This window comes from Sparus aurata, chromosome 24, assembly GCF_900880675.1.
Source record: "Sparus aurata chromosome 24, fSpaAur1.1, whole genome shotgun sequence".
NCBI lineage: Eukaryota > Metazoa > Chordata > Actinopteri > Spariformes > Sparidae > Sparus > Sparus aurata.
Window position 1 is genome coordinate 12,950,828 of NC_044210.1, and position 25,453 is coordinate 12,976,280.

At 41.7% G+C, this 25,453-nt stretch overlaps 2 protein-coding genes and 1 pseudogene across 3 annotated transcripts in view; 2 read left to right on the plus strand and 1 right to left on the minus strand.

The window, feature by feature from the left end:
* Positions 1-9,417, plus strand: part of LOC115577324 (inactive dipeptidyl peptidase 10-like) — a 66,066-nt gene extending 56,649 nt beyond the window's left edge. For both annotated transcript variants that reach the window (XM_030410344.1, XM_030410345.1), the window contains exons 20-27: positions 144-272; positions 404-469; positions 2,051-2,105; positions 2,524-2,623; positions 3,055-3,113; positions 5,119-5,191; positions 5,404-5,477; positions 6,800-9,417. In XM_030410344.1, coding sequence (XP_030266204.1) covers positions 144-272; positions 404-469; positions 2,051-2,105; positions 2,524-2,623; positions 3,055-3,113; positions 5,119-5,191; positions 5,404-5,477; positions 6,800-6,934 — 691 coding nt within the window. In that variant the 3' untranslated portion in view covers positions 6,935-9,417. The remainder of the gene's footprint in view (positions 1-143; positions 273-403; positions 470-2,050; positions 2,106-2,523; positions 2,624-3,054; positions 3,114-5,118; positions 5,192-5,403; positions 5,478-6,799) is intronic.
* Positions 9,418-11,594: 2,177 nt separating this feature from the next.
* Positions 11,595-16,235, minus strand: LOC115577325 (tubulin alpha chain-like; annotated as a pseudogene).
* On the plus strand, positions 16,212-21,762 carry LOC115577326 (tubulin alpha-1C chain-like). The gene is made up of 4 exons (XM_030410346.1): positions 16,212-16,307; positions 19,829-20,051; positions 20,246-20,394; positions 20,558-21,762. The coding sequence occupies exons 1-4, from the start codon at positions 16,305-16,307 to the stop codon at positions 21,530-21,532; spliced, it is 1,350 nt and encodes a 449-aa protein (XP_030266206.1). The 5' UTR covers positions 16,212-16,304; the 3' UTR covers positions 21,533-21,762.
* Positions 21,763-25,453: the final 3,691 nt, after the last annotated feature.

Here is a 25,453-nt window from a genome sequence, read left to right on the forward strand (position 1 = left end):
GCAGTGTCTCTGGGATGGAGGTCGAATAGGTTGGTGTGTTTACTGGGAAAAGTTCATAATTTGCCGTATAATAGCGAGAAAAACCAGAGAACACAACCAACAAAGGTTATAATGACTGACGTATCTCGGTCTTGTCCTGACAGTGACAGTTCTCCCGGCGACCAGGCAGTGACAGAGGAGTTCAGACCGGACTGGGACTGGGTTCTGGTGGGATCAGGGCAGGTCATTGTAGCACGACTGGACGGCAGAGGTTCTGGGTTCAGAGGTCAAAGGTACTTCACAGAAACACTCAACATGTCTGTCACAAGTTCTTCCTGCACATTTTGACTCAAGAAATAAAGTGAAAGTCAGTCTTATCTAATCATGTCTGACCCTCATCCTGCTTTTCTTTGTCGCGTCTCAGGATTTTGCAGCAGGTCCACCAGGGCCTCGGCACGGTGGACACCCAGGACCAGATAGCAGCTCTGGAGTACGTAACACATTTTGTCCTGTCTGTGTGCATCATTTCAAAGGGTTAGTTCAGATTATCTGGAGTGGAGTTGTGTGAGGCACTTATCTATAGTTGATGGCGGTCAGAACGCCCACGGTTAGGAGAGGCAGCGCGAGTACCGCCACAGAAGCTTAGTGATGAAGTGATGTGGAGGGGGGCAACTAATAAAACAATGTTAAGCGTATGCTGTATTTGAAATAATGTCACTGCTTTCACTCTGCACCAGACAGCGCTGTCTGTCAGGGAACAGAAGCATTTATATCCCTCCATGCTCTCTCAAAAGCCACCAGACTTCTGTGACAAAAACAGTAATTTAACCTCACAGAACACAGGGATTTCTGTGCTACCACCGCCTTTATCATTTAGGTTGTTTGTAGTATTGTGTGACTTGGTGAATGCAAACCAATGCTTGAAGTCACACAACACAAACAGACCAACCAGTCCAGGCTGTCGTAGACGAGCAACTCCAGTGTTCTGCAAGGTAGAATTACTGCTTTTGTCAAAGGAGTTTGGTGGTTTTTGAAAAGAGAGAATAGATTAATGAAACTGCTGCAGTTTCCTGTCTGAAAGGGCGGTCTGATGACGAAAGCTCTGGAGATATTATAAAGTTTGGGAAGAGTTTCTTTATGTCTGGTCTGATTTGCCAGATATCTGTTCAATTTGGAAAGACAGAGCTTCAGTGCTGCGTTTCTGCGGTTTGAATTTCACAGATGCCTTTTTGAATTGTTTTGTGGGGACATGGCAGCAATCGCATAAACAGATGGGTTTAAATTAGGGTTTCATTAATGCAGCTTTCAGCAACACCTGTGCTCGATGAAAGTGTATAAACAGGATTAGAAACCACGGAGCGTTCAAAATTTCTTACATTTGAATTTAATTTGAATTTAAGCACAATTGCACACCTTTTTCATGGAAAATTCATACGTATCCAGGAAATTTACAAGCAAATATGTGCTCCAGCTACATAGATGTGAAATTACTCAATTTCTTTCTCTTCAGTGTGAGCAAAGTGAATATTTCTGGGTTTTTTCGCCATTGTTCAAGGAAAATAACACACCTAAATATCACAACTTGATATCCGGAAGATTCTGATTGGCTATAATCTCACGTTTTATAAACCAAAGATTAATCAATTGAAAGATGAAAGAAAAGTGGAGATTTTCTTTGGATGGTTTGCCCATGACAGATTTTTATGTAATCACATTTTTTTTTTTTTCTGTTAGAATTACTGACACACATTTAGATTTTTAAAGACTAAGATGAGACTGAAAAGGGTTTTAGAAAACATAAAAAACAATGAAGGAACCTTGGAGTAGTTGACTCCTTCCTGGTTTTTCTCTTTTCCCAGCAGCTCCTGAAGGCATCACACGAGTATTGTCAGTTACTTCCTGTGTCTGTGACTTTCTTACTGTTGGCCACTTGATCGTCTGTGGATTAAAACTTCTCAGTCTCCTTGAATCAGAGCTTCAGCCGAGTGTGTGAGATGAAATGTAAAAGCCTCTGATACAGAACTCCACTTGTTATTTGGTTGATTTAAGACGTCTCCTCTGTGCGCCTCAGGTACCTGACGAAGCTGCCGTTTGTTGATCGCACTCGAGTCGGAGTCTTCGGAGAGGTTCGTCCATCAGACTGTGAATTAATCGAACCTTTCACCCTGATTTTGCAGCTGACTGAATACATGCGTAACTGGATCAATCTGTGTGGACCGTGTGGTTCAAAATGCTCAATGAGGCTCATTTAAACTGTCTGACAACTCAATTAACTCAAACAGGGTAATTTAAGAGAGCACATTGTTATGAGATTAGATACAGCCTGCTGCTTATCTGGGTTTTGTTATGTTTGAATCAAAATTGCAATATCTGAAAGAATTCTCTGTTCAAAACTGCTTTTAAAAATGTGTATTTTTAAGACAATATCTAAAAAAATAGAGTCTAACTTACCCTTTATTCCGCCTAAAGGTTAATATTAAACACAATTTCTGTTTTTTTCTGCTTTGCTTTGATCTAAATCAGGAGTATTTTTACTTTAAACAGGACTACGGCGGCTTCCTGACACTGATGATGCTGAAGTCGACGGAGAAGCTGATCCGATGTGCTGCAGCTCAGGCTCCTGTCATCGACTGGACAATGTACGGTGAGCAGTCCTTCATATATCTCCTCTTCTTTAATCCACCCTGCAGGGACATGGAAGCTTATTACTTCTGCTGCAGCGCTGACGTCTTTATCCTACATGGTGTATTGTCTGGGTAATGTGACTTTAATTATCCTCAGGTTGTGCTTTGGGGAATTCTCTCTTATTGAATTTTAGGATGAAAAGCTTCCTTCATTTCTGGGAGCGTCGGCTGAGTATTGAAGCAACTGTACAGCTGAGGAGATGCAGCTGGATGTGATTATCGTTTAATAGACTTCTTCTGGTTCCTGTGTTTGTAGTGAGTGCAGGCAGAGCAGGAGAAGGATTTGGCTCACACAGTGTGTATAGGTTTCTCTAATGTTACTGTTAAACATGTAAAATCCGTTAAAGATCTTAAGACCAATACAACTACTTAACCTTCATATCTCTTACAGCTTCTGCGTTCTCGGAGAGATATCTTGGCTCGCCTTCAACTGAGGAGAACAAATACCAAGTGAGCTGCTTTAATCAATACTCCATCTGTTGCTGAGCTTGTTTTTTTTAGAATTATTTTTATTTCCCAAATTGCATATTTTCCAGCAGCCAGATGCATAAATAAAAAACAGAGTTGGTAAGGTGGCAATAAAACCCCTAATCTGAAACAACTCCAGACTAATAATCACATAATTTAAAATCAACCAAAACTATCGTAGTGTCTGTATAAATACTTTAAAAAGCAACACGGACTGCCTTTATAAAATCTTATAATGATTTTATGTCTTGGCTAAGTGCTCTGCTCTCACACAAAAAAAATGATAATAATGGTTACAAACAGAAAGATAAATAAAGCTTGTAACTTGACAGTGGATTGTAGAAGCCCCAAGCCTCAATAACTGATGTGGTGGGGACAGGTCTGTGTAAAGACGTGATGGAGACAGGTCTGGGTAAAGATGTAGTGGAAACCAAACAGAATTATTGGAGTAGCAATTTTTATTCCACTGACTAGAATAGAGCCACAATCGAGAGGCTGCTGGTGCGCGGCTTAAAACTGTAATACCACAAATTATTTCTAGAATCCAAAAAACATATCAGACCAAAAGAAAAATACTTTTCTCTCCCCAAAATCTCTTTTTTTTAAAAAAAATTCCAGGTAGAATTCACAAAGGTTTGTGGAACAGACCACACACACAACTCTCTGCTCTCATTCTTTGGTTCAATTCACAAACAAAACAGTCTCCGTCCGTGCTACAATAAAAATATAAATTTGGCCACGAGCATTTCAGGCAACACTCCAAATCTTTGTCCTTTTGCAAAACGCACAAACATGAAAAATAGAAATGGCCAGAGGCTGAGCAGAGAAATTACACAATTGTCCTCTAAGTGAAGGTTGCAGTCAAAGTGTGTTTTTCCTCCTAAGTGGGTTGCCTATAACTGGGCCAGGGTACGCTATTTTTGTGACTGTCACAGCTGGAGGTGGGGGGTCTGCTTTAAATGACATCAGAAGGAGAGAGGATGTGGCGCGATGTGATCAGACAATAATCAGCAGGACATCATCACTCAGCCCGACCTCTGCGACTGAAATGGGTTATATGGCGTCCGGCTGTTGATGTGCGGTGACTGACAAACCGGAGAAACCTTCCTGTTTCAATCCCAGCTGGGAACAAACTGAATGATGCGATTGAGATATCCTCCAATATAACAGCCTCAAACCAAACTCCCCTGAGCGATAGATCTAAATGCAATCTAAAATACCAGACACTCACCAGTTATGTGAGCGTGAAGATATTTCTCTCCGCAAATGTTCAATTCCACTACACACTATAAAGGCCAAGTCGCTTTCAAAATATCCCTCCGTGACCTTTCCAGGACCTACTTTCTGCTCACGCCGGCGTTGTTAGAGTCTCACGAACACAACAGGAAACATTTTATGTTCTTTTGTTTCCATTTAATGCTTTTATTTAAGGCGCCTTGTCATGTTTCATCATTGGTTTTTAATACCTTTTTTATCAGTTGTCTTCCTTTGTGTTCATTATTTTAACATTTTATTGCAATTAAGTCTAAACAATTGAAATATAAAGTGTAAATTAGTGAGTTTTAGAGGTGCTGGTAGAAATCTGAAAATTACGGTTCCAAACTGCACTTAAAAAATTGCATTTTTAAGGTAATAATAGAAGAATATCCTCTTCACATAAACTCCTCCAATTATTTTGCCTAAAAATAAGGTTGGTAATGGTTAGCTTAGCAAAGCTTAGCTCTCCAATAAATGTTCCTGACTATAATCACCACTAAAACCACACCAGGACATAACATGTTAGTTATTGTCATTCAGATGTGCTGCTAATTTGACTGTGTTACGTTCAGACAGAGAGTCAGAATATCTGTTCCAAACTCCACTTAAAAAACTATATTTTTAAGACAATACTAGAAAAATAACCCATTTAATTTCCCCAAATGCTGAACTATTCCTTTGAGATTCTACAATGTATTGATTAAGAATCTTTCTTTCTTTTTGCCTCCAGGCGTCTAAAGTCCTGCTCAACATGAAAGGTCTGCAGGGAGGAACTCTGTTTCTGGCTCATGGCACCGCTGATGGTACGCACATTTCCTCTATCCTTCTTTTCACTGCAAACATATAAGCTGTGATGTGTGATATTGAAGGTATGTGTGAGTCTCTTCAGCTGGTGTCCTTTTAGAGCTGAGCTTGTCCGTGATGCACAACGTTAAAAACTTGACCTTGACGAGAGCCGGAGCTTTTATGTCCCAGCGGTGGAATTAACCTTGTCGACTCTTGTGTTTCTCCACAGCGAATGTTCACTTTCAGCACTCGGCAGAGCTCATCAAACACCTAATAAAGATCGGAGCCAATTATACTATGCAGGTAAACACGACACTGTGCTAATTTCACAAAGATAGTGATGTGTTTGCTAGGAATTTTGGTCAGAATTCTGTTATTATACTGAAGAACAGTGTGTTGTTAAAGAAAGTTACAATCCTGAACAACAATAAGGATATATGGGGGTGCTCTGTTCCAAACTGGATTGGAAAAAGTGCGTTTTTAAGACAATGCTACAAAGTTCTAAGAGTCTCTAAGGTTTTAATAATACGGCAAGAGTTTAATCGCCAAATAATGTCAGAAATATGTTAATCTTTGTGTTTGAGCAAAACCTATTATGTTCTTCATTAAATGACTGTCCTGCACAGATTCTGAATGTATAATCAACCAAACGTCACCTGTAAATGTCTGTCTTTTCTTTATAATGCCCCAAAATGCTGTTCAGTTGTCGCTGTTCATATTTCAAGCACATTTAAAATATTTGTATAAGTATGATTTGGAATCTTCTGTAAACTGTCAGTCCGATTCTGTAAATATACTAAAGTATATCCAGATTAACATTCACCATACCTGGAAGAAGGAAAAACATCTTCTATTCCAAACTGCATTGGAAAAACTGTGTTTTTAAGACACTACTAGAAAGGTTCTTTTACAAAGCTTCTGATTCAAGCACTACTAGAAAGGTTCTAGTAGTCTGTAAGGTTTAAGAGCTTTAAATGATACAGAAAGTTTTGAAGAACCCAAATCATGACTGAAATATGTTTATTTAACATTAATGTCTGTTTTAGGAAAAGTCTTTCTTTCTAAACAATATCGAAAAATGCTTGTGTTCGAAAACATTTCAAGTATTAAAGATGAAAAATACTTTTACAAAGCTTCTGATTCAAGCAGTTTATGAAATATTGTGCGGCCGTAACTCTTCTGTAATTTTTCATGGGTTTTCACTTTAGCTGAAGGCTGACAGTCGTCTGTGATCTCAGATCAATTTAAAACGTCCTTGAGCTCATAAAAACCTTGTTTCACCCTTGAATAGACTCAAAAAACACACTCATGGAACTATAAATGAAAGTTACTTGTTTTCATGTGAGGAAAGGGACATTCAGAGAGACGGAAACCAAGAAATCAGAACAAATATCTCCACTCATGATTCTCCTTCTAGCTCGTTCTGGAGCTTTTGACCACATCACATCGTCTTCTTCTTCTGTATTCTTCTAAATATGTAATTAAGGCAATTAAAAGGACTTTGAGTAGAGGATGTCAGAAATCAGCTCTTTTTTTCCTTCATTGTTCGAGTTGAGTTTTGTTTGACCTTGTGTGTGTGTTTATATCTTCCTCACTCGTGCATCTGTCGTGTTTTTTGGGGACAGATCTACCCAGACGAGGGACACTTCCTGTCAAGACGCAGCCGGATTCAGCTGACTCACTCCCTAATTGGTTATTTTGGAGGATGCCTGCTTGACGCATCATCATTACTTGGCCAACAACAACGTGACGACGAGTGAGATGGAACGTCGTCGTTACCAGAGTGTGTTTTATGAGTGTGTGTGTGTGTGTGGGTGCCCCTGGTAGACTGAGGGAGAAAGAGTGTGTGTGTGTGTTTTATACCTGTAGCACAACGTTTGATGGACAAAACAGGCTTCTTCAACATATCAAGTATCATTTCTATCACCTCAGTAGAGTAAAGCTCCTACAGTCGAGTATCAAGTTTCACCTGTAGATCAGAGAAAATGCTTCATTTTTGTGTGATGGTGAGATTTTTCTTAAATTCAACAAAATGTGGGTGAGGTTTGGTGAAGGAGGTGATAGATTTAGAGTTTTCTCTTGATGCCATTGGCGTCCATGACAGGCTACAATTGACACATTCACCTGAAACAGAAAGACGTTTTTTAATTTGTTGACCCATACTTTGAGGATTGCATCCCTTGACAGTGTTTTGTGCTACTTTCATGCATCTGTGTCATGTAGAAGCAGGGGGAAAAAAAAAACGGTTTAGTCATTGTGGTTCTGGTTCAAGTCCCCTGAAAACTTAAAAAATCATGTATTCCTCAACAACGTTAAGTATTCATGACAGAAAAGGCAAAAATCGAAGTGAAGTTTGGACAGAAAACATCTGTGTTGCACAGGTTAGTTCAATAAAAGTGCTTTAAAGATGACAAACAAGGCAAGGCATTTACCCTCTCACCAGTTAAATAAGAGAGTTCCAGCACATTACAGTGGAGTTTGGGGACTCGCTGCTGTGTAGATACCTTATGGAGCTAGCATGCTAACCAGCTAGCCGTCCTGTCTTGTAATACATCTTTGTATCTCAAGAGGTGGTACTTAGATAGTAACCTCCTTCTCCTGACGCTCCAAAGTTCCTGTGCTAACAGCGTAAACAGCAACACTAAGCCGTTAGTCTGGCAAGCTGCACAGCTAATTGAGCTAACTAGCTAAAGGTAGCCGTATTCATGGCGAGGTTACTGGGTTATACTTCCTGTGCTCGTCAAAACCATGGTGAGTAACAGAAGTATTATGATGATTGACACACTAGAGGAACTCTCAAGACCTTAGAAGCATTCGCTAATTGTGCTAAAGGAATAATAATAATAAATAAAATAACTTTTAACTCGATAAAGTCGCTAGGCTAGTTCTTAATGAATGAGTGATGCACCGTACTAATCACTGTAAGAAAGAGTTTGCGTCCGCTTACCATGGAAACCGCGACAGGACACGCCCATAATAATTCGTTAGCAGCAGTTAGCTTAAGACTGCAACATTTTTATTTATTTACATCAACATTTCTACAGAGTGAAACTTTACCTGAAGGTGTAAAGGGAAGCAGAACATTTGTAACCGTGTGACAACCTCGAAGAAAAAGACCCGTCTGTCACGTCAAGTCTCGTGTATTCTCGTTTGGGCGGCTTCTTTTCCTGTTTACCAAATATGGTAGCAGATCTGTGAGGTCATCGAGCCTTTTATTAGACAGCAATAGAGCTAAACACACAAATGTACAGTACTTCATGTTGTAAGATCTTTTTTATTACACTGTCTCCTGGTTGGTGTTAGTGTTAAACAGAGAGTTATTTATTTATTTATTTATTTATGTATTGTTGTTTTACAGCAACTTTTTTGACTAATGATTTAAAATTTGTGGGATTAAAAGGACAGGAAGTGATTTCAGTTTGTCTGTTTTTACATGATTTATATTCATTTCTGCTGTAATGTACTCGTACACTCATTCATGACAGAACGGATGCTATTTGCCATTTAATTTTCTATATTTTTTTATATTTTCTACTGGTTGCCAAAGTGGTTTCGACCCATTAAACGCTCCTCTCGAGTCCTCGCATAACAAAACACACTAGTATCATTTCAGTTATGTAAACCTCAATTGAAACTCATGTCCTGATTCATTAATTAAAATTAATTTAAAAAGCTGTTCTGGATGCGATTCCTCTTCACTTTGCAGCCGAGTTTGTCCTTTAAAATATTTTCTTTTGCTGCAACCAGTTTGGAAACAATCGGCGGTTATGGAGCATAAAGCACTACAGATAAATAAAATCATTAAGCGTTGCAGCAAAACAAGGACGGAGAGCGTTCATGGCTGTGATTACATGTACAAGAGTGATTCAGATGATTACGTTCGGCTTCTCAAAAGAATCATTAATCACAACGATGAACGTCCTCGATGCTGTTTGTGCTTTTGGACGAGAGGAGCCGAATAACAGAGCGGTAAAAAACACTGAAATCCTAATTTATGTAAGGACGAAACATCTTCAGAGTCACGTGTGTCTCATAAAAACCATCCTGCTGATTCGTCCCGCTGTGTGCGCTTTGACGCCACATCGAGTTCAATTTAAAGAAACAGTGTGTGAAGTCATGGTTTATTGTTTCTATCGGGGTTTGTACTGTGACTTTTTTCTTTCTTTTGTGGGCGAGGGACGGATAAAGAAAAGCTTATTGTATTTTTTGGCTGTTTTAATATTAAAGAACAATGAATGAGCCATGTATGAGTCGTGGTGTTTTTATTATGGTTTCATGTGTTTCTTGAGGAACTCGGATCCCTAACTGCACAGAAAGTGGCCAGAAAGGGTTCAAAATGTCCTCCAGGGAGCGGATGCACCGGGTATTTCTTAGAATTGGGCTTTTTGTACGTGTTTAGCCTTCAGTGCTCAAGTAAACAGCGTCTCAGGTCACCGAAAACAGATTTTTGAAAGCTCCATCCAGGGTGAAGAGCTTTCAGAAACTCAGTTTTCAACGATTACATCTGGAGGACGTTTATGAGTGTTTGTAGCATCACGACAGAATGGACGTTTTGCTCGATTTAGTAACGACACAGACAGACCGAATATGCGGTGAAGGAAACGAGATAAAAACGGCTGTTTCTCATGTTTTGCCAACAAATTATCGAGGTAGATTCTGTGAGAAGCCGTCACGTTTCGCCGCCCATCGACGGATTTATTTACCCGCGTTTGTGTGGACGAGACTCGAGTGTGGACATTGGGATTGTTCGTTACATCAAGCCTTTCTTTTCCCCTTTGTGGCCCTTTGTACCGACCCGCTGTGCCGTTTGTTCTCACTCAGACTCTCTTAAGTAAACTCTCTCTATTCTCCTGCAGATCAATACACAAAGACGTCTGTACCTAAACTTTTGGTATTGTCTTTGAGAAGAGAAAGAATACAAGGATGCGTTCTGTGTTTGTGCAGCACGAAGGAGTTTTCGTCTGTGCAACTCTTTTGTTGCACGCTGACAAAGAAATCGCACAGTCTGAACATCGCTCAGTGAAAATACTCCAGTTTTCAGGTCTTTGACGATGCATTTTCCAGCTAATCCAGGAGGGATTCTAAGGAGTTTATTTAGCTCAAGAAGTGGAAGGATGTTCCCACCACTCGAACAAACACTTCACCCGTCAGTTTATCTGTAAACGTCACATTCAAAACCATCGTATTTAGAGATAAACTCACTTTATCCGTTTATTGCACCTTTACCATTCAGCAATCTGTCATATCAGCACCTTTCTAATTTCCTGTACTGAGCAGGTGTGATGGTGTGAAATCCGCTCTGAAAAGGACACTTCATGTTCTTTTATTTTTTACAGGAGAACTTAACAGCTCCCGTGAAACAGAAGAAATTTCAACATTTATCTTCCTCTCCGTCCTGTACGACCTTTCATGAATCCCCTGTCCACACCGCCTAGATTCTGCTCAAACTGAGCCTTAATTACATCAAAGCAATTACAGAGCCCAAACGAAGGCCTCCTCCACTGAGGAAGGAGGAGGAAAAAAGTCCAGAAGTTACTTCAGAAACTCCGAGTTAAAGACCTGAACCGGAGTGTCGGCGTGTCTCTGGTGGCTCTGCACAGAAAATCCATAAAGGAGGAGAGAAGCCTTTTGTACATTTTTCCACTGTAGCAGAAGACAAATCAGCTTTAGTCGAGCTTTCTCTGAGTCTTCACAGTAATAAGTCAGCATGGCACAAATAGATTTAAACTAATAAGAAGATAAATGACCATAAATGTAACTGCAGCTGTGAAGGAAAACAAGTCCGGACAGAAAAAGCACTGAAATGGGACGATTTATATGACTTGTGTCCACATACTTTTGACCATGTAGTGTAAACTATGTGTGTCTGTGAGTGTGTGTGTGTGTGTGTGTGTGTCAATATAATACATGTTGTCTTTTGGCCTTCAGATGTCTGAATTCTGCTCTGGAAGCTGTTGTGGCAGGTGAGTAACGCTACGCTGCCATCTTGTGGTGAAACACGCCCATCTCACCCGACTGTAATACATCAGCTGTGACGTGTTCTGTATGTAACTGAGTACATTTACTCAAGTACAAATTGGAAGCACTAATGCTGTTATGCAATTTTATAGTTCTTCTCCACTTGATCTCAAGAACGAAATGTATTTTTTTCAGGAAATATTTTGTTCTATATAATGTTCAGTCTTTCTTATTCCTCTTTATAGACAATGTTTCTCATTTTATGGAGCCGAATCTAAACTCAACTATTACTCAACAATCGGGAGGTTAACAAAACATGAATCATACTTTTGTTAAAGGTAACAACCTAACTGCTGTTGTCAGGTCAGTACGCTTTTATTTTGAAAAGAAGGCAAAATATTCTTTATTTGTCATATTGAAAGTCGCGTTCTCAGACTCCTCGTACAAAATGTGCTCACGAGAAAAGTACAATCTCAAACATAAATAGTACAAAAGTTAAAACAAAAAGCAACCAGATCCAATATTAAATAGGTTTCTGAGGTAGATGTGTGCAGAATAGGGACGTATGTGCATAAAAATACATTCTTCAATGGTTCAATAGCTTTTAAACAGGGATAAAATAAATATATGTAAGCTGTGGTGTGTGCAGAAATAAAAATTCCCTTTATATAAACAGTATATAAATATATATGAGGTAATGCGTGGTGCTAAGCTGAAGAGTTCGACAGATTGTCTGTCTGTCACCCCAAGACGACAGCTGTTTTTAATACTCGTCCCCTACTTCTATTCCTTCGTCTTCATCGAGGAAGTCCCTCCCGACCTCTTCGTAGTCCTTCTCCAGGGCAGCCATGTCCTCTCTGGCCTCGGAGAACTCTCCCTCCTCCATCCCCTCTCCGACGTACCAGTGGACGAAGGCCCTCTTGGCGTACATCAGGTCGAACTTGTGGTCGAGACGAGCCCAGGCCTCGGCGATGGCGGTGGTGTTGCTCAGCATGCACACCGCCCTCTGCACCTTGGCCAGGTCTCCTCCAGGAACCACAGTGGGAGGCTGGTAGTTGATGCCCACCTTGAAGCCTGTGGGACACCAGTCCACGAACTGGATGTTGTGCCTGGTTTTGATGTTGCTGATCGCCGTGTTGACGTCTTTGGGCACCACGTCACCGCGGTACAGCAGGCAGCAGGCCATGTACTTTCCGTGACGAGGGTCGCATTTCACCATCTGATTGGCCGGCTCGAAGCAGGAGTTGGTGATTTCGGCCACAGCGAGCTGCTCGTGGTAGGCCTTCTCTGCAGAGATCACCGGAGCGTAGGTGGCCAGAGGGAAGTGGATACGAGGGTAGGGCACCAGGTTGGTCTGGAACTCTGTCAGGTCCACGTTCAAGGCGCCGTCGAAGCGCAAAGAGGCGGTGATGGAGGAGACGATCTGGCTGATGAGACGGTTCAGGTTGGTGTACGACGGACGCTCGATGTCCAGGTTCCTGCGGCAGATGTCGTAGATGGCCTCGTTGTCCACCATGAAGGCGCAGTCGGAGTGCTCCAGGGTGGTGTGGGTGGTCAGGATGGAGTTGTACGGCTCCACCACGGCTGTAGACACCTGAGGAGCCGGGTAGATGGCAAACTCCAGCTTGGACTTCTTGCCGAAACTCGACTGAAAGACACTCCATGAGCAGAGAGGTGAAGCCAGAGCCGGTTCCTCCTCCGAAGGAGTGGAAGACCAGAAAGCCTTGAAGACCTTCGCACTGATCAGACTGAAGGAGAAAGGTAGGAGTCAGTATTTAAGAACACCGCAAGAAGACTAAAAACATACTTCTTGTAAGGATTGTATCAAGAAAATCAGAAACTATTCTGATACTGTTTTCTCAATGAAAAGATCGATTTCTTGAGGATTTTGATCTTCTTGATCATGACTAAAGACACCTTCTGGATGTTCTTACCAGCTTGCGTATCCTGTCGAGTACGGAGTAAATGTGCTCCTTTCCCATGGTGTAATAACCTCGGGCGTAGTTGTTGGCGGCGTCTTCCTTTCCTGAGAACAGCTGCTCTGGGTGGAAGAGCTGGCGGTACGTTCCTGTACGAACCTCATCTGAAGGAGACAGAGAGATCTTACCCTTTAACAAAAAGGTCGAGCTGTTTAGGGATCATTTCCATAATTTGCCCAATCCCAAAACACTGCTTGCCCCCAACCACCTCCGTCCTACTCGTAGATTCATAGCCGTCCCTCCGAATAAAAGTATGAACACAATATCCTTTTGTAGCTTCAAAGGTCGAGCTGAGTCCTTAACACCAGCTCCAGAGAATAAGAAAGAAGTCACGATTCTCTTTTTTGTTTTGCTGGGAAGCTCACCAATCACGGTGGGCTCCAGGTCGACAAAGATGGCTCTGGGGACGTACTTCCCGGCACCGGTCTCACTGAAGAAGGTGTTGAAGGAGTCGTCGTAGCCTCCGGCGGGCTTTTCACTGGGCATGTGGCCGTCCGGCTGGATGCCGTGCTCCAGGCAGTACAGCTCCCAGCAGGTGTTGCCCATCTGGACACCAGCCTGGCCGACGTGGATAGAGATACACTCTCCACGCTGGGGAGGAAAAAGAGATTGTATATTATTGTTACTTAAGGTTGCTGTCCTGTTTAGATTTTGCTGCCTTCCAGCTTCATGCCATTATTTTGATCATTAAGTCCGGTTTGACCTGCTGAAAATGACAGTTTAGCGCCAGGAAACGTTGGAGTCATGATGACTTTTTCAAACATTTTTGTATTTTTTGCTATATTTGCGTCACAACCTGCTTTCTGTGTGGTTAGGGTTAGGACTGACAGGTCTTCGTATGCAAACTCTGCAGAAAATCCATCAAATCAGGAGTCACTGATCTAAATATTCAAGCAGGGGTGCTTAACACAGTCGTGTCAGAGTGTCCTCAGGGGCCAAAGTGCTTCCACACCCAGCTGAAGTATTTCTAGGTCCTAGTAAAAGATGAGGGTGGGGGTGGTGGAGGCTCGCTGAGCGCTGAAACAAGTTTGGTCTCTGTGAATTTGTCCCGAGGGAGTTAAAGACGTGACGTCGTCTGTCCTGTTTGGATAAATGACCGCTCACGAGGAGAGGGCAGAAATGCAAATGTGCGAGACCAAGACAAACAACTCCGTTATTATCCTGAAATTCCCAAATCAGATTATTTATTTTCCGCCCTGCTGCTGTGTGTTGACGTTGCTGCAGCAGTTAGTCTGTCAACAGGAGGCCAACTGTCGGCAGTAACACTAGGACACAAACACGCCGGGAATCGCTGTCAGAATACCATCCTGGCACGTTTACGGTGACCCGGAGTGATGCAGTTTGTTCCTGCCGGATAAAAGAGCAGCACAACGACATGGATCTGTACATGCGTCCGAAAAGGAGGAGGAAGAAGTAAAACATATATATCCCTCCCACCTTTTCTCACTTTTCTTCAAACTAAAGCTTCAACGGTGTCAAAAAATATTTTAAAAAAGAAGATTGTGCAGCTGTATGAACAAAAAAGAGGCCCAGAAATGTTTGTTAAAGAAGAATAGTCACAATAATAACACCTGAATATTGATATCAGTGAGTCTTTATTGGCATTACAGCTTGTTTATCACTTTATAAATATATTTCTATTCCTTAAAGACAGAAAAGGCCCATTTAATGAATAAAAGAAAGAAAGAATGAATACATTTTATATCTATTGATCGACATGTAGCCTCAGGTGTCAGAGGATTAACTGCCTTCGTGGTCTCGCCAGTAAATATGTGAGAAAAATCGCTTAAGCGCTTTTTTATATCTCTAAATAAAATAGAAATGTGTGTTTCTGGGCCGAATCCTCCTGCAGGATCCAGCATATGTGAACAAAGTGTTTCTGTTCCAGCCCTCCAGATTCTCCTCAGGGACACACTTTGTTTTTTTCATTTCTGCAACAATATTATGCCACAAATGAATGAGTTGTTTGTGTTTTTATCAGTTTCATGTGCTTTCACAACACCACAGAGTTATTTCAGGAGCAGCCCGGGGGGCCACTAAAGTAGAAACAATAGACAAAAGGTTCGAGCTCCTGCAACTTTTGTGGAGGAAAGTGTGTAATATGACTATAAAATCAAGTGTTTGTGTGGCTCAGACTTTCAGATGTGACTCATAATTCTCACCAGAAGCTAAATTAAACACTGCAAATGTTCCTGGACGTCAGATGACGGTAACACAGACTTTGTACTCACCATTGTGCTGTTCTGTTTCTCCTTTTTGGAGAAGAAAAAGAAGAAGAAAAAGAAGAAGTTGAGACTTTGAGTTCCTCTGTGAGTGAAGTCCTGTCAGAGTGCTACACTTCACTACAGGGGAGGTGTGAGCGGCTTCCTGTCTGAGCCTTTTCAGAGTAAAAGCAACACCCAAAGCGAGTACCTTTGCTCAAAGACTTCACTGAGAGATGGAACTATGATACTATATAGTACTATCCAACAAGTACTTCTACTTGAATATTTCCATTTCACACATCTTTATACTTCACTACGTCTCAGAGGTAAACATGTACAATTTGGTCCACTACATTTTATTGATAACTTTAATTACTAGTTACTTTGCCGAGTACATCAGAGCCAAAGTAGCACAATGTTTTTTTACTATACTTTTACGTTTACATGTATTTGGTACTCCCTTTTTTTATCTGAATGCCTAAAAAGTAAGAAAAAGTAATCAGTAAATAAAGTAAAAAATACAACATTTGCCTCTGAAACTTTGTGGATTGAAATACTCCAGTACAGAACTTTGAAATTGTATTAAAGTATTTGAGTAACTAAATAGTAAAAAAGTAAAAGTACTATAATTCTCTCTCTCTTTCTCAAATGCGACATTAAAGCATGTACATGCACTGAATCACTTCCCAACACTGTTATCATTAGTCTCTTACTTGGTGCTGCTCTTACTCTGAAAAGGCCCAAACAGGAAGCCACATGTCCCTCTATAAAAAAAACATGAGGCTGCAGCTGTTGTGGCTCCTCCTCCTCTTCCTCCTCTTCCTCCTCCTCCTCCTCCTCCTCCTCCCCCTCTAGCAGTTATAAAAGTGTGTGTGTGTCACACACTGTCAAGACTTCGCTCACAGAGATCCCATTATAGGTCACTGTGAGATCCTGCAAGTTTACACTTCTTCTTCTTCTTCTCTAAAAAAAGGAATCAAAACAGCACAATGGTGAGTATAAAGTCTTTATTACTACTTATTCTAAGGCTTAAAGCCATAAAAAGTCTTGTTTGTGGTATTCATTGTCTCTACCAGGGAGAATTATGACTCGGAAAGGCTTAAAAAAAAAAATGTGAAAGTGGTACATTCCCTATTACATCAGCACACTTTCCCTCCAAAAGTTGCTTCAAAATCTGACTTTCTGCCTTCTGCGTCTACATTTGTGGGGCCTCAGCCGGCTCCTGAAATCACTCTTTGACTTTGATACGGCACATGAAGCGGATTTAACGTGTTTTAAAGCGGTGAAAAAGAGCAAAACCGTGAATTCCATTGGTGGAAACACGCTGCCGGGCATGTGGCTGCAGCTCCAGTAAAGGTTAACTGTTTCCATATGGGCAGTGGAGGGCGTGCGGGCTGCTTTTGGGGGAATGCTGATGTGTGTTTTACTTTTCGCTCGCAGATAAGCTGCAGCATTAGACCTTGTCCTGTCACATTAACTTTAAAAACAGCAGAACACCACGCAGTTTGTGAAGGGGAGGCACATGACCATAAATCCCAAAGCCTTGGATCAACATTTCTCAAGCAAACAAGAGCTAAAGAGTCTTAAGTTCATTCTCCAGGACGTTGACCTCTCTTTCCTGACTTTGATCCGCTGCAAACGGCGACAGTGTTGTAATGTTTGCAGACAGTTTGTTGAGGCGATAACTCGGGGAAAAAGTCCGTTTTCACAACTGCTGACACTTCCTGTTGGGCCATTTGGTAGACAGCGTGAAGAAGGAGGAGGTGTGAAGGAGTCCTGCTGCCTCAAAAGAGCACAAAAACGCGGATTTTCTTTCATGAAACGATAAAATCTCAATGTTTTCTGATTGGCCGTTGCCTCAATACACAACATCTTATAGCACAATGCCCTCCCTGTGTCGCTGGGATCCAAACATCAGTGTGACGTAGTTACGGGACGAGATACAGGAAGCAGATAATCATGAAGTGAAGTTGCCTGGAAGTCTGAATTTCACGGCCCTGTGTGTGTGCGGATGTGGCGTGTCGCAACACTACTGAACAAACAAGCCACAACTTCCCCTTTTCTCCCCTCAATCTGAAGCAATCTGGCTCAGGAAACAGAAACAGAATGGAAAGTACATTAAGCCGCTGTGCATGCTCCAGTGGGGTGTAGTTGAGCTCTCTGTGGGACGCATGAGTGGAACTCCACTCAGAATAGCTGCTGCTGCTGCTGCTGCTGCTGCTGAGCTGGCCGCCATCGCCATACTTGGCAGCTCCCGAGTCACCGTAACTCCTCCTCTGACGCTGTCAGCAGGTTTTTAGGGGGGAGGGGAAGTCAAGGGATCAAAATTCAAAACAAAAACCCACAACGAGCAAAACAATCCATGTCAAGGTACCCACTGTTTCAGCTTAAAGTTGTAGTTTCTGCTGGTCTGTTCAACTGAAGCTAACTATTTCAACCATTTATATCCATTACTTTTAGCTAGTTCAACCATTTATATCCATTACTTTAAGCTATTTTAACCATTTATAGCCATTACTGTTAGCTATTTAAACCATTTATATCCATTACTTTAAGCTAACTCTTTCATCTGCTAATCTTACATCAAACAAATGATTCCAAACATTTATCCGTAAATGTTTTGCAAACTATTACAACATAAAGCCATTACCTTTACGCACCCATAGCATTTTAACCCTTTGTATCCACTTTTAGCTAACTATTTCTACCATTTATCTTACATATAGCAAATGTTAGCAATTTCAGCCATTTTGTTATTACTTTTAGTGAGTTTTTTTTTCAATAATTTCCCATTACTTTTGAGCTTATTATAACTGTTTATATATGAGCCTACTGTTAGCATACAAGTTCAACCATTTATCCTTTTAACTGACTATTTAAACAAGCTTTTTTATTTTGCATTTAGCTATTGTTAACTAATTAACCATCACTTTCAGCTAACTATTTCAACTGTTTATAGCAAAAAAGATTTTTAGCTAACAATTTCAACCATTTATCCATTAGGCTACTTATAGCCTTACTGTTTAGCCATAACATTTAACTAACTCTTTCCATTGTTTATAACGTTTAGCTAACTCTTCCAATTATTTATAACTTTTACCAAACTCTTTCAATTATTTATAACTTTTACCAAACTCTTTCAATTATTTATAACTTTTAACTAACTCTTCCAATTATGTATAACTTATAACAAACTCTTTCAATTGTTTATAACTTTTTGATAACTATTTCAGCATCATTCTTACAGTTAGCAGTTTGTTTGGTTCAAATCTTTTACAACTGTCGGTCTGCATCATGTCACCTAAGGAATGTGGATCTTAAAAGAAAGTAGGTCACTCATGTTTATGATACTCTCTTTGAGATTTTACCTGATAAAAATCTACTGAGTGAAGCATTTTCTTTGGACTAGTCTACTTTAAGACTGCTTGTTGGACTGCATGACCTTGTGAGAGAGGACGGGTTCTGCACCGTTGGAGCCCGGTTATTTGTGTGACAGAAGAGGTCTCACTGGAAAAACATGACAAGCTGCCCTCCCGAGATGCTTTTAGGCTCGCCTATAGGCTCAAAGAGAGACTGACATCACAGGAATTTCACAACAACTTGAATATTTCACTGGCTCATGTGTTCCCTCTGGAGATGAGGTCACAGAGGTCGTGGTCAGCTGCAGCCTTGTTTACCTCTAAGTCACTCTAAGTCTACCTAAACTCTTGTCTCGGCAGGTATGACGCGTGACACCAAAAAGGGTGCGATGGTATTTTGACAGCAATACTTGGCGTGTTCGTGTTCTCATGTTACCAGAACCAGCTGGCCTTTTGTTGGCAGACTAACTGCTGCACACATTTGCATTTCTGTCGCTTTTATCTCCTCTTGAGCGGCCATTTAACCAGACAGGACAGACAACGTCATATCTTTAACTCCCTCGGGCCAAATTTGACTTCCAAATGGGAACAAACTTGTTTCAGCACTCAGCGAGCCTCCACCACCCCCACCCTCTTCTTTTACAAGGAACTAGAAATACTTCAGCAGGGTGTGGAAGCACTTTGGCCCCTGAGGACACTCTGACATGACTGTGTTAATCACCCCTGCTTGAATATTTAGATCAGTGACTCCTCATCTGATGTGTCACATCCTATTCACAAGGAATTGTGAAAAGTTAATATTTTTTCTGCAGAGTTTGAATTTCCAGACTTGCATGTTTGAACACGCAGAAGGCAGGTTGTGACGCAAATGTTGCAGAAAATGCAAAAGCAGTTGAAAAAGTTGTCATGACTCCACCGTTTCCTGGCACTCAACTGTCATTTTCAGCAGGTCAAAACGGGCTCCATAGACAAAATAATGGCATGATTATTTGGCAAAATAAATTAACCAAAGTATGTTGAGGAATTCATGAAAAATTCAACATTTTGCAGGTGGAGGGCAGCAAAATCTAAACGTTAAATATCCTCAAATCATTCTGGATTCAGGACAAAATGTTATACACAATCTCAATAAACAATCTCTTTTTCCTCCACAGCGTGAGTGTATCTCTATCCACGTCGGCCAGGCTGGTGTCCAGATGGGCAACACCTGCTGGGAGCTGTACTGCCTGGAGCACGGCATCCAGCCGGACGGCCACATGCCCAGCGAGAAGCCCACCGGAGGCTACGACGACTCCTTCACCACCTTCTTCAGTTCCACCGGCACTGGGAAGTACGTTCCCAGAGCCATCTTTGTCGACCTGGAGCCCACCGTGATTGGTGAGTTATAAGTCAGATCTCAAAAGGTCACTCTTCAGTACTTGTTATAAGACAATAATTGGACATAATTATTTTATCTTTTGGACAAACATAACATCCACAAAGAAATATTTTCTTCAGTTTTTCCCAAGTTAGTTTTTAAAGTAGAACTCAAATAAAGGAGGACGCACAACCATCTCTTCTCTCTCCTTCAGATGAGGTTCGTACAGGAACGTACCGCCAGCTTTTCCACCCCGAGCAGCTGATCTCAGGAAAGGAGGATGCTGCCAATAACTACGCCCGTGGTCACTACACCGTAGGAAAGGAGCACATCGACTCCGTTCTTGACAGGATCCGCAAACTGGTAAGCAGTGCTCAAGGGCAGGAATCATGTTTCTTGAGAAAACAACACCAATCAGTGTAGTTTTTGATTAGTTCTTGATTTTCTTGACACAATCCTTACAAGAAGTATGTTTTTAGTCTTCTTGCGGTGTTCTTAAATACTGACTCCTACCTTTCTCCTTCAGTCTGATCAGTGCACAGGTCTTCAAGGCTTCCTGGTCTTCCACTCCTTCGGAGGAGGAACCGGCTCTGGCTTCACCTCTCTGCTGATGGAGCGCCTCTCAGTCGACTTTGGCAAGAAGTCCAAGCTGGAGTTTGCCATCTACCCGGCTCCTCAGGTGTCTACAGCCGTGGTGGAGCCGTACAACTCCATCCTGACCACCCACACCACCCTGGAGCACTCCGACTGCGCCTTCATGGTGGACAACGAGGCCATCTACGACATCTGCCGCAGGAACCTGGACATCGAGCGTCCGTCGTACACCAACCTGAACCGTCTCATCAGCCAGATCGTCTCCTCCATCACCGCCTCTTTGCGCTTCGACGGCGCCTTGAACGTGGACCTGACAGAGTTCCAGACCAACCTGGTGCCCTACCCTCGTATCCACTTCCCTCTGGCCACCTACGCTCCGGTGATCTCGGCAGAGAAGGCCTACCACGAGCAGCTCACGGTGGCCGAAATCACCAACTCCTGCTTCGAGCCGGCCAATCAGATGGTGAAATGCGACCCTCGTCACGGAAAGTACATGGCCTGCTGCCTGCTGTACCGCGGTGACGTGGTGCCCAAAGACGTCAACACGGCGATCAGCAACATCAAAACCAAGCGCTCCATCCAGTTCGTGGACTGGTGTCCCACAGGCTTCAAGGTGGGCATCAACTACCAGCCTCCCACTGTGGTTCCTGGAGGAGACCTGGCCAAGGTGCAGAGGGCGGTGTGCATGCTGAGCAACACCACCGCCATCGCCGAGGCCTGGGCTCGTCTCGACCACAAGTTCGACCTGATGTACGCCAAGAGGGCCTTCGTCCACTGGTACGTCGGAGAGGGGATGGAGGAGGGAGAGTTCTCCGAGGCCAGAGAGGACATGGCTGCCCTGGAGAAGGACTACGAAGAGGTCGGTATCGACTCATTCGAAGAAGACGAAGAGGGGGAGGAGTATTAAAGAAGACAGACTTGTATTAAAGAAACGGTAAAGTTCTCCTCCAGAAGCAGTGTGAGTGTTCTTGTGCAGTTTAACGACTGGTTTGTAGACCATCAATAAACACTAATGTAACTGCGGAGCTGCAGTTTGTCCAAGATCAATCCCATGGTGTTTGGTTTATTGAAAAATTACTCTCCGGTGGGAGAGAATGTGTCTTTGCCTTCTTTTCTAAATAAAGCTGTTTACGTCTACGTCTCTCGATCAGAGCTTTTTTGGTGAACTGACTTTAAAGAATTAAGTCGTTGGACGTTTGGACTACATATGGATGGAGCTCCTGGTTTTGAAAAGTGAAGTAGATGCAGAAGGGGGGGGGCATTTCTACTGGTTTCAAAAAGAAGTCTGATTGTATGTAAGCTTATGAGAAAATGACCCTACTTATTACTTGTTCTATTACCTCAGTTAACAGTGTATTAATGAGTTTATGGTCTCAATCTCTAGTTTTATGTCTTTTTCAACACATCATGGTGCTCAGTTTGTAAAAAAAGGTCCCATTTAGAATTAATAGACGGTGGACGCTTTAGGATGTAGCTACCTTGTGATTGATCTCATGATAACCTGCCCAGCTCTACCTTCTCATTTAATATGGTCACTTCTGGCTCCAAAACACCAACATGGCGCCAAACTCAGAGCTTCAAAACAGTAGTCCAAAGACCAATGGGTGCTGTCTCATTGGGTTTAACTAATGAATATCAATTATCTGCCTTGATAATTTGATTTGCCTTTCTGATTACTGGTTTTTCACCAACTGATGTCTACAAATAATTTGTTTGAGCGGTCAAAAACCCATGAAACAGTCGGTCTATAAAATATAAAAGCTTTATTTGAATTTCTGGAGGTGTTGTCGTATAGAAGCAAGTTCTGAATCCCAAACCTGCAAAAAGTGCCTCCTATTGCAGTGATGAAGGATGAATCCCAAACACGAAGTAACTTTCAAAAACAAATGGCCCCCTTTCTTTGCTTTCACTATTATTTTCAAGGCTCATAATTAAAACCTACTAGACACATAATGCCGTCTCACCATGGTGTGGCGCCATCTTGTCCAGTTGTCAACTCTCACTGGGTTGAGAGGTTAATGACATCATGTGGCTACAACTACAAAATAAAAGTTTGTACTCTGAAAACACTGGTGGTGAGAAGTAAAGTAAAACTACTGTATATACTTGAGTACTTTTTTCTTTGAACACAGATGTCTGAACTTTTTCCTCCTTACATTTTCAATACAGACTCTTTACTTTAGTTTGAATGCATTTGAGGGGAATTATCAATCATTAATTGGGTTGGTAATTTACTGAATCTGCCCTGAAGTTTAAAGGAGCAACTTCACTGTTTTGCTTTGTTTATATGTGGCGGACCCTGCCACCTTTCCAGCTTCAAACAGTGTTTTGGGACCTGATTCTCCTCTGAGAACAGCTTGTTTATTCACCCATTGAAAACATAAATATTTCTGAGTTTGTATTATTACCTCACTGATATAAAACATATATTTAAATTCTGAGTTTGAATGTCTTCATAACACTACACAGTTCCTCTTTAATCGTCTTTGAATTACAGTCAGGATGACACCTTTGCACAGAAATGTCCTTCAGAGAAAGACTTTATACTTTTATACTAGTACTAGTTATCTGTTTTTCTAGTTTTACCAGAGTATCTGAACTTCTACTGAAGGGAAAACATGTTTTTTTCAGGTCTTAATGCTGTGATTCCCTTATTTGATCAGCAAGGCAGGTTACATCCACTAGATGGAGTCCTCATCATCTTGATTTAATCCAACACTACTGTATATCCAGTTTGCTCTGTGTTGAAAAGGAGATATCCTCTTGCTGTGAGTGTTACTGACACTGCCGCCGCTCATCCTCTGAGCCCGAACGTGGACTTCACTGATGTCAGTGGAGAGGACAGGAAATGGGGGCGAATGGGGGGATGGGAGACTCTGACATGTAAACAAAGATTCCTGGCTGGACATGAACCAGAAATTTAAAGGAGCACGCCACAGTTCTTGCTCCAGTTGGAGCTCCTAATCTGTAACAAACGCTTTCAACACATGTTTTGAATGCTATGCTTGGAATTCTTCAATCTACATGGAAGTTTTTCTGGCTTTACCACCCTGAAAGACATTTGGTCACTTCTAACATGTGAATCAGTTTCTTCTCTCTTGTTCTGTGATGTTTTGAAGTCATAAATTATCAGTGAGATTGCAGATAAGGTTTTTTTTGCAATTCACTTTATTGTTATTTCGCAGAATAATCCCCTATGCGGCCATCTTGGTGCTCGCTCCAGCAGAAGTCCTGTGGATTAGGGTTTTATCATAGTTAATATAAAGATAGAAAATACGGAAGTTTATTCAAGTTTCTTTCAAATTCAGCCTCTATCCTCCATCGTTTGTGAACTTCACCTGTCCATCACCCTTTATAGGAATGGAAAGCTGCTCCAGGAGCCGTCGGAGGCCCTGAGCTCATCGCGCCAGGCGTTCAGCTCTGAATGTAAACGTCCTCATAATCCTCAAACAAACCCCCTGAGTCCTCGGGAGCCTATAGCTGCACCCCCCTGAACCGCTCAGTCCTCTTCAAACACTCCCCTAAGCATCTTTCTTTTTTTTTGGAAGGGGGAGATAGTTTGTGACGGACGGATAATGGAGATCTTTTTCAAGTGTTGTGTTTCGTCCGCCTCCCCTCGGAGGAGCGCAGATTACTTTTCTTTTACATCTTCACTCTCAGACTGAAAACTATTTCTCCAGAATACTTCTGCAGACAGTTTGGCAGCTTTTCTTTGTCCTGTTTGCAGTGGCTCTAAGTCATTTAGTCAAATCAAGGAGAAAAAGCAGCATGTGGACACACTTGGACAGAGTTTTGCAGGTTCAAATACCAAAAAATGTATTGAAAAAAAAGTTTTCTAAAGGAGCTACCCCGAATCTAGAGAGGATTACTACAGATAACAGAACATTAAAGCCACAACCTTGAAATATTCATCCTTAATTTATGAGTGTAACATAACATGTTATTGTTTAAAATCAACCATCAACACTGGGAGTTGTCTTTTTATTTACTTTTGCACACAGGCTTCACATTTTAAATGTAAGTAAATTGCTGTTTGTAGGACTTGAGACATAAAAATCAAAATTGTGTTGCAGCTCAAAACAAGAAGAGGGCGCCGTTCCTTCAGGTAAATCATGACAGTAAACCTCTACAACATTTTCATCCATTAAACTGTTAAATCTCAGTTAATCGAGCTCGTTCTGGATTATTCTCCTTATGTGATCCAGTAAATCCCTGTTACCAACTTCCTGTTAATGAATTAGCACAGCTTTGGGTTTTAACAGGTTCTTGATGCCTCACCTGGGCTCCTCTGTGTTTACTCTTTCTGCTGAAATAATCCAATCGGCTGATTCAAGTGTTTAGACGGCGGCTAGCTGTTAGCAGAGAATGCTAATTTCAGGGACTCCCTGAAGGATTTGGCCTCAAAAATAAGGAACTCTAATCCTTTCCAATTATTGTCTCGTTGTTGTCGGTGACAGGAAGATTTAGAGGAGGACCCTTCATCCCGACATAACACTAATCTGTTTTAATACAAAATCCACTGATAGCTTTCTTAGACAAACAAAGCTCTTAGAGAAAGGCTTCGTGGTGTTCAGATTGTCTCATCATTGCTTTTTAAATTAAGTTTATTGTGTTGTTTTTATGAATGACAAGCCTTTTTTAAAAACGATTTCTAAGCGTAAAAAATGATTTAACATTAATGGAAACACGACAAACTGTGTGAGTTAGCATTAGCCAGCTACTAGCAGTCATTGCTGTTTGGTTTTCACCTCAGTTTGTGGTGTTTATGAGTTGTTTTTTAATACGTCCTCCAACCTGAGCGACGAATGAGTCAATTGCCAGTGACTCC

Coding starts and splice junctions, on each gene's coding strand:
- LOC115577326 (XM_030410346.1), top strand. Junction 20,052..20,245: donor CCTGGAGCCCACCGTGATTG/GTGAGTTATAAG, acceptor TCTCTCCTTCAG/ATGAGGTTCGTACAGGAACG. Junction 20,395..20,557: donor TTGACAGGATCCGCAAACTG/GTAAGCAGTGCT, acceptor TTTCTCCTTCAG/TCTGATCAGTGCACAGGTCT.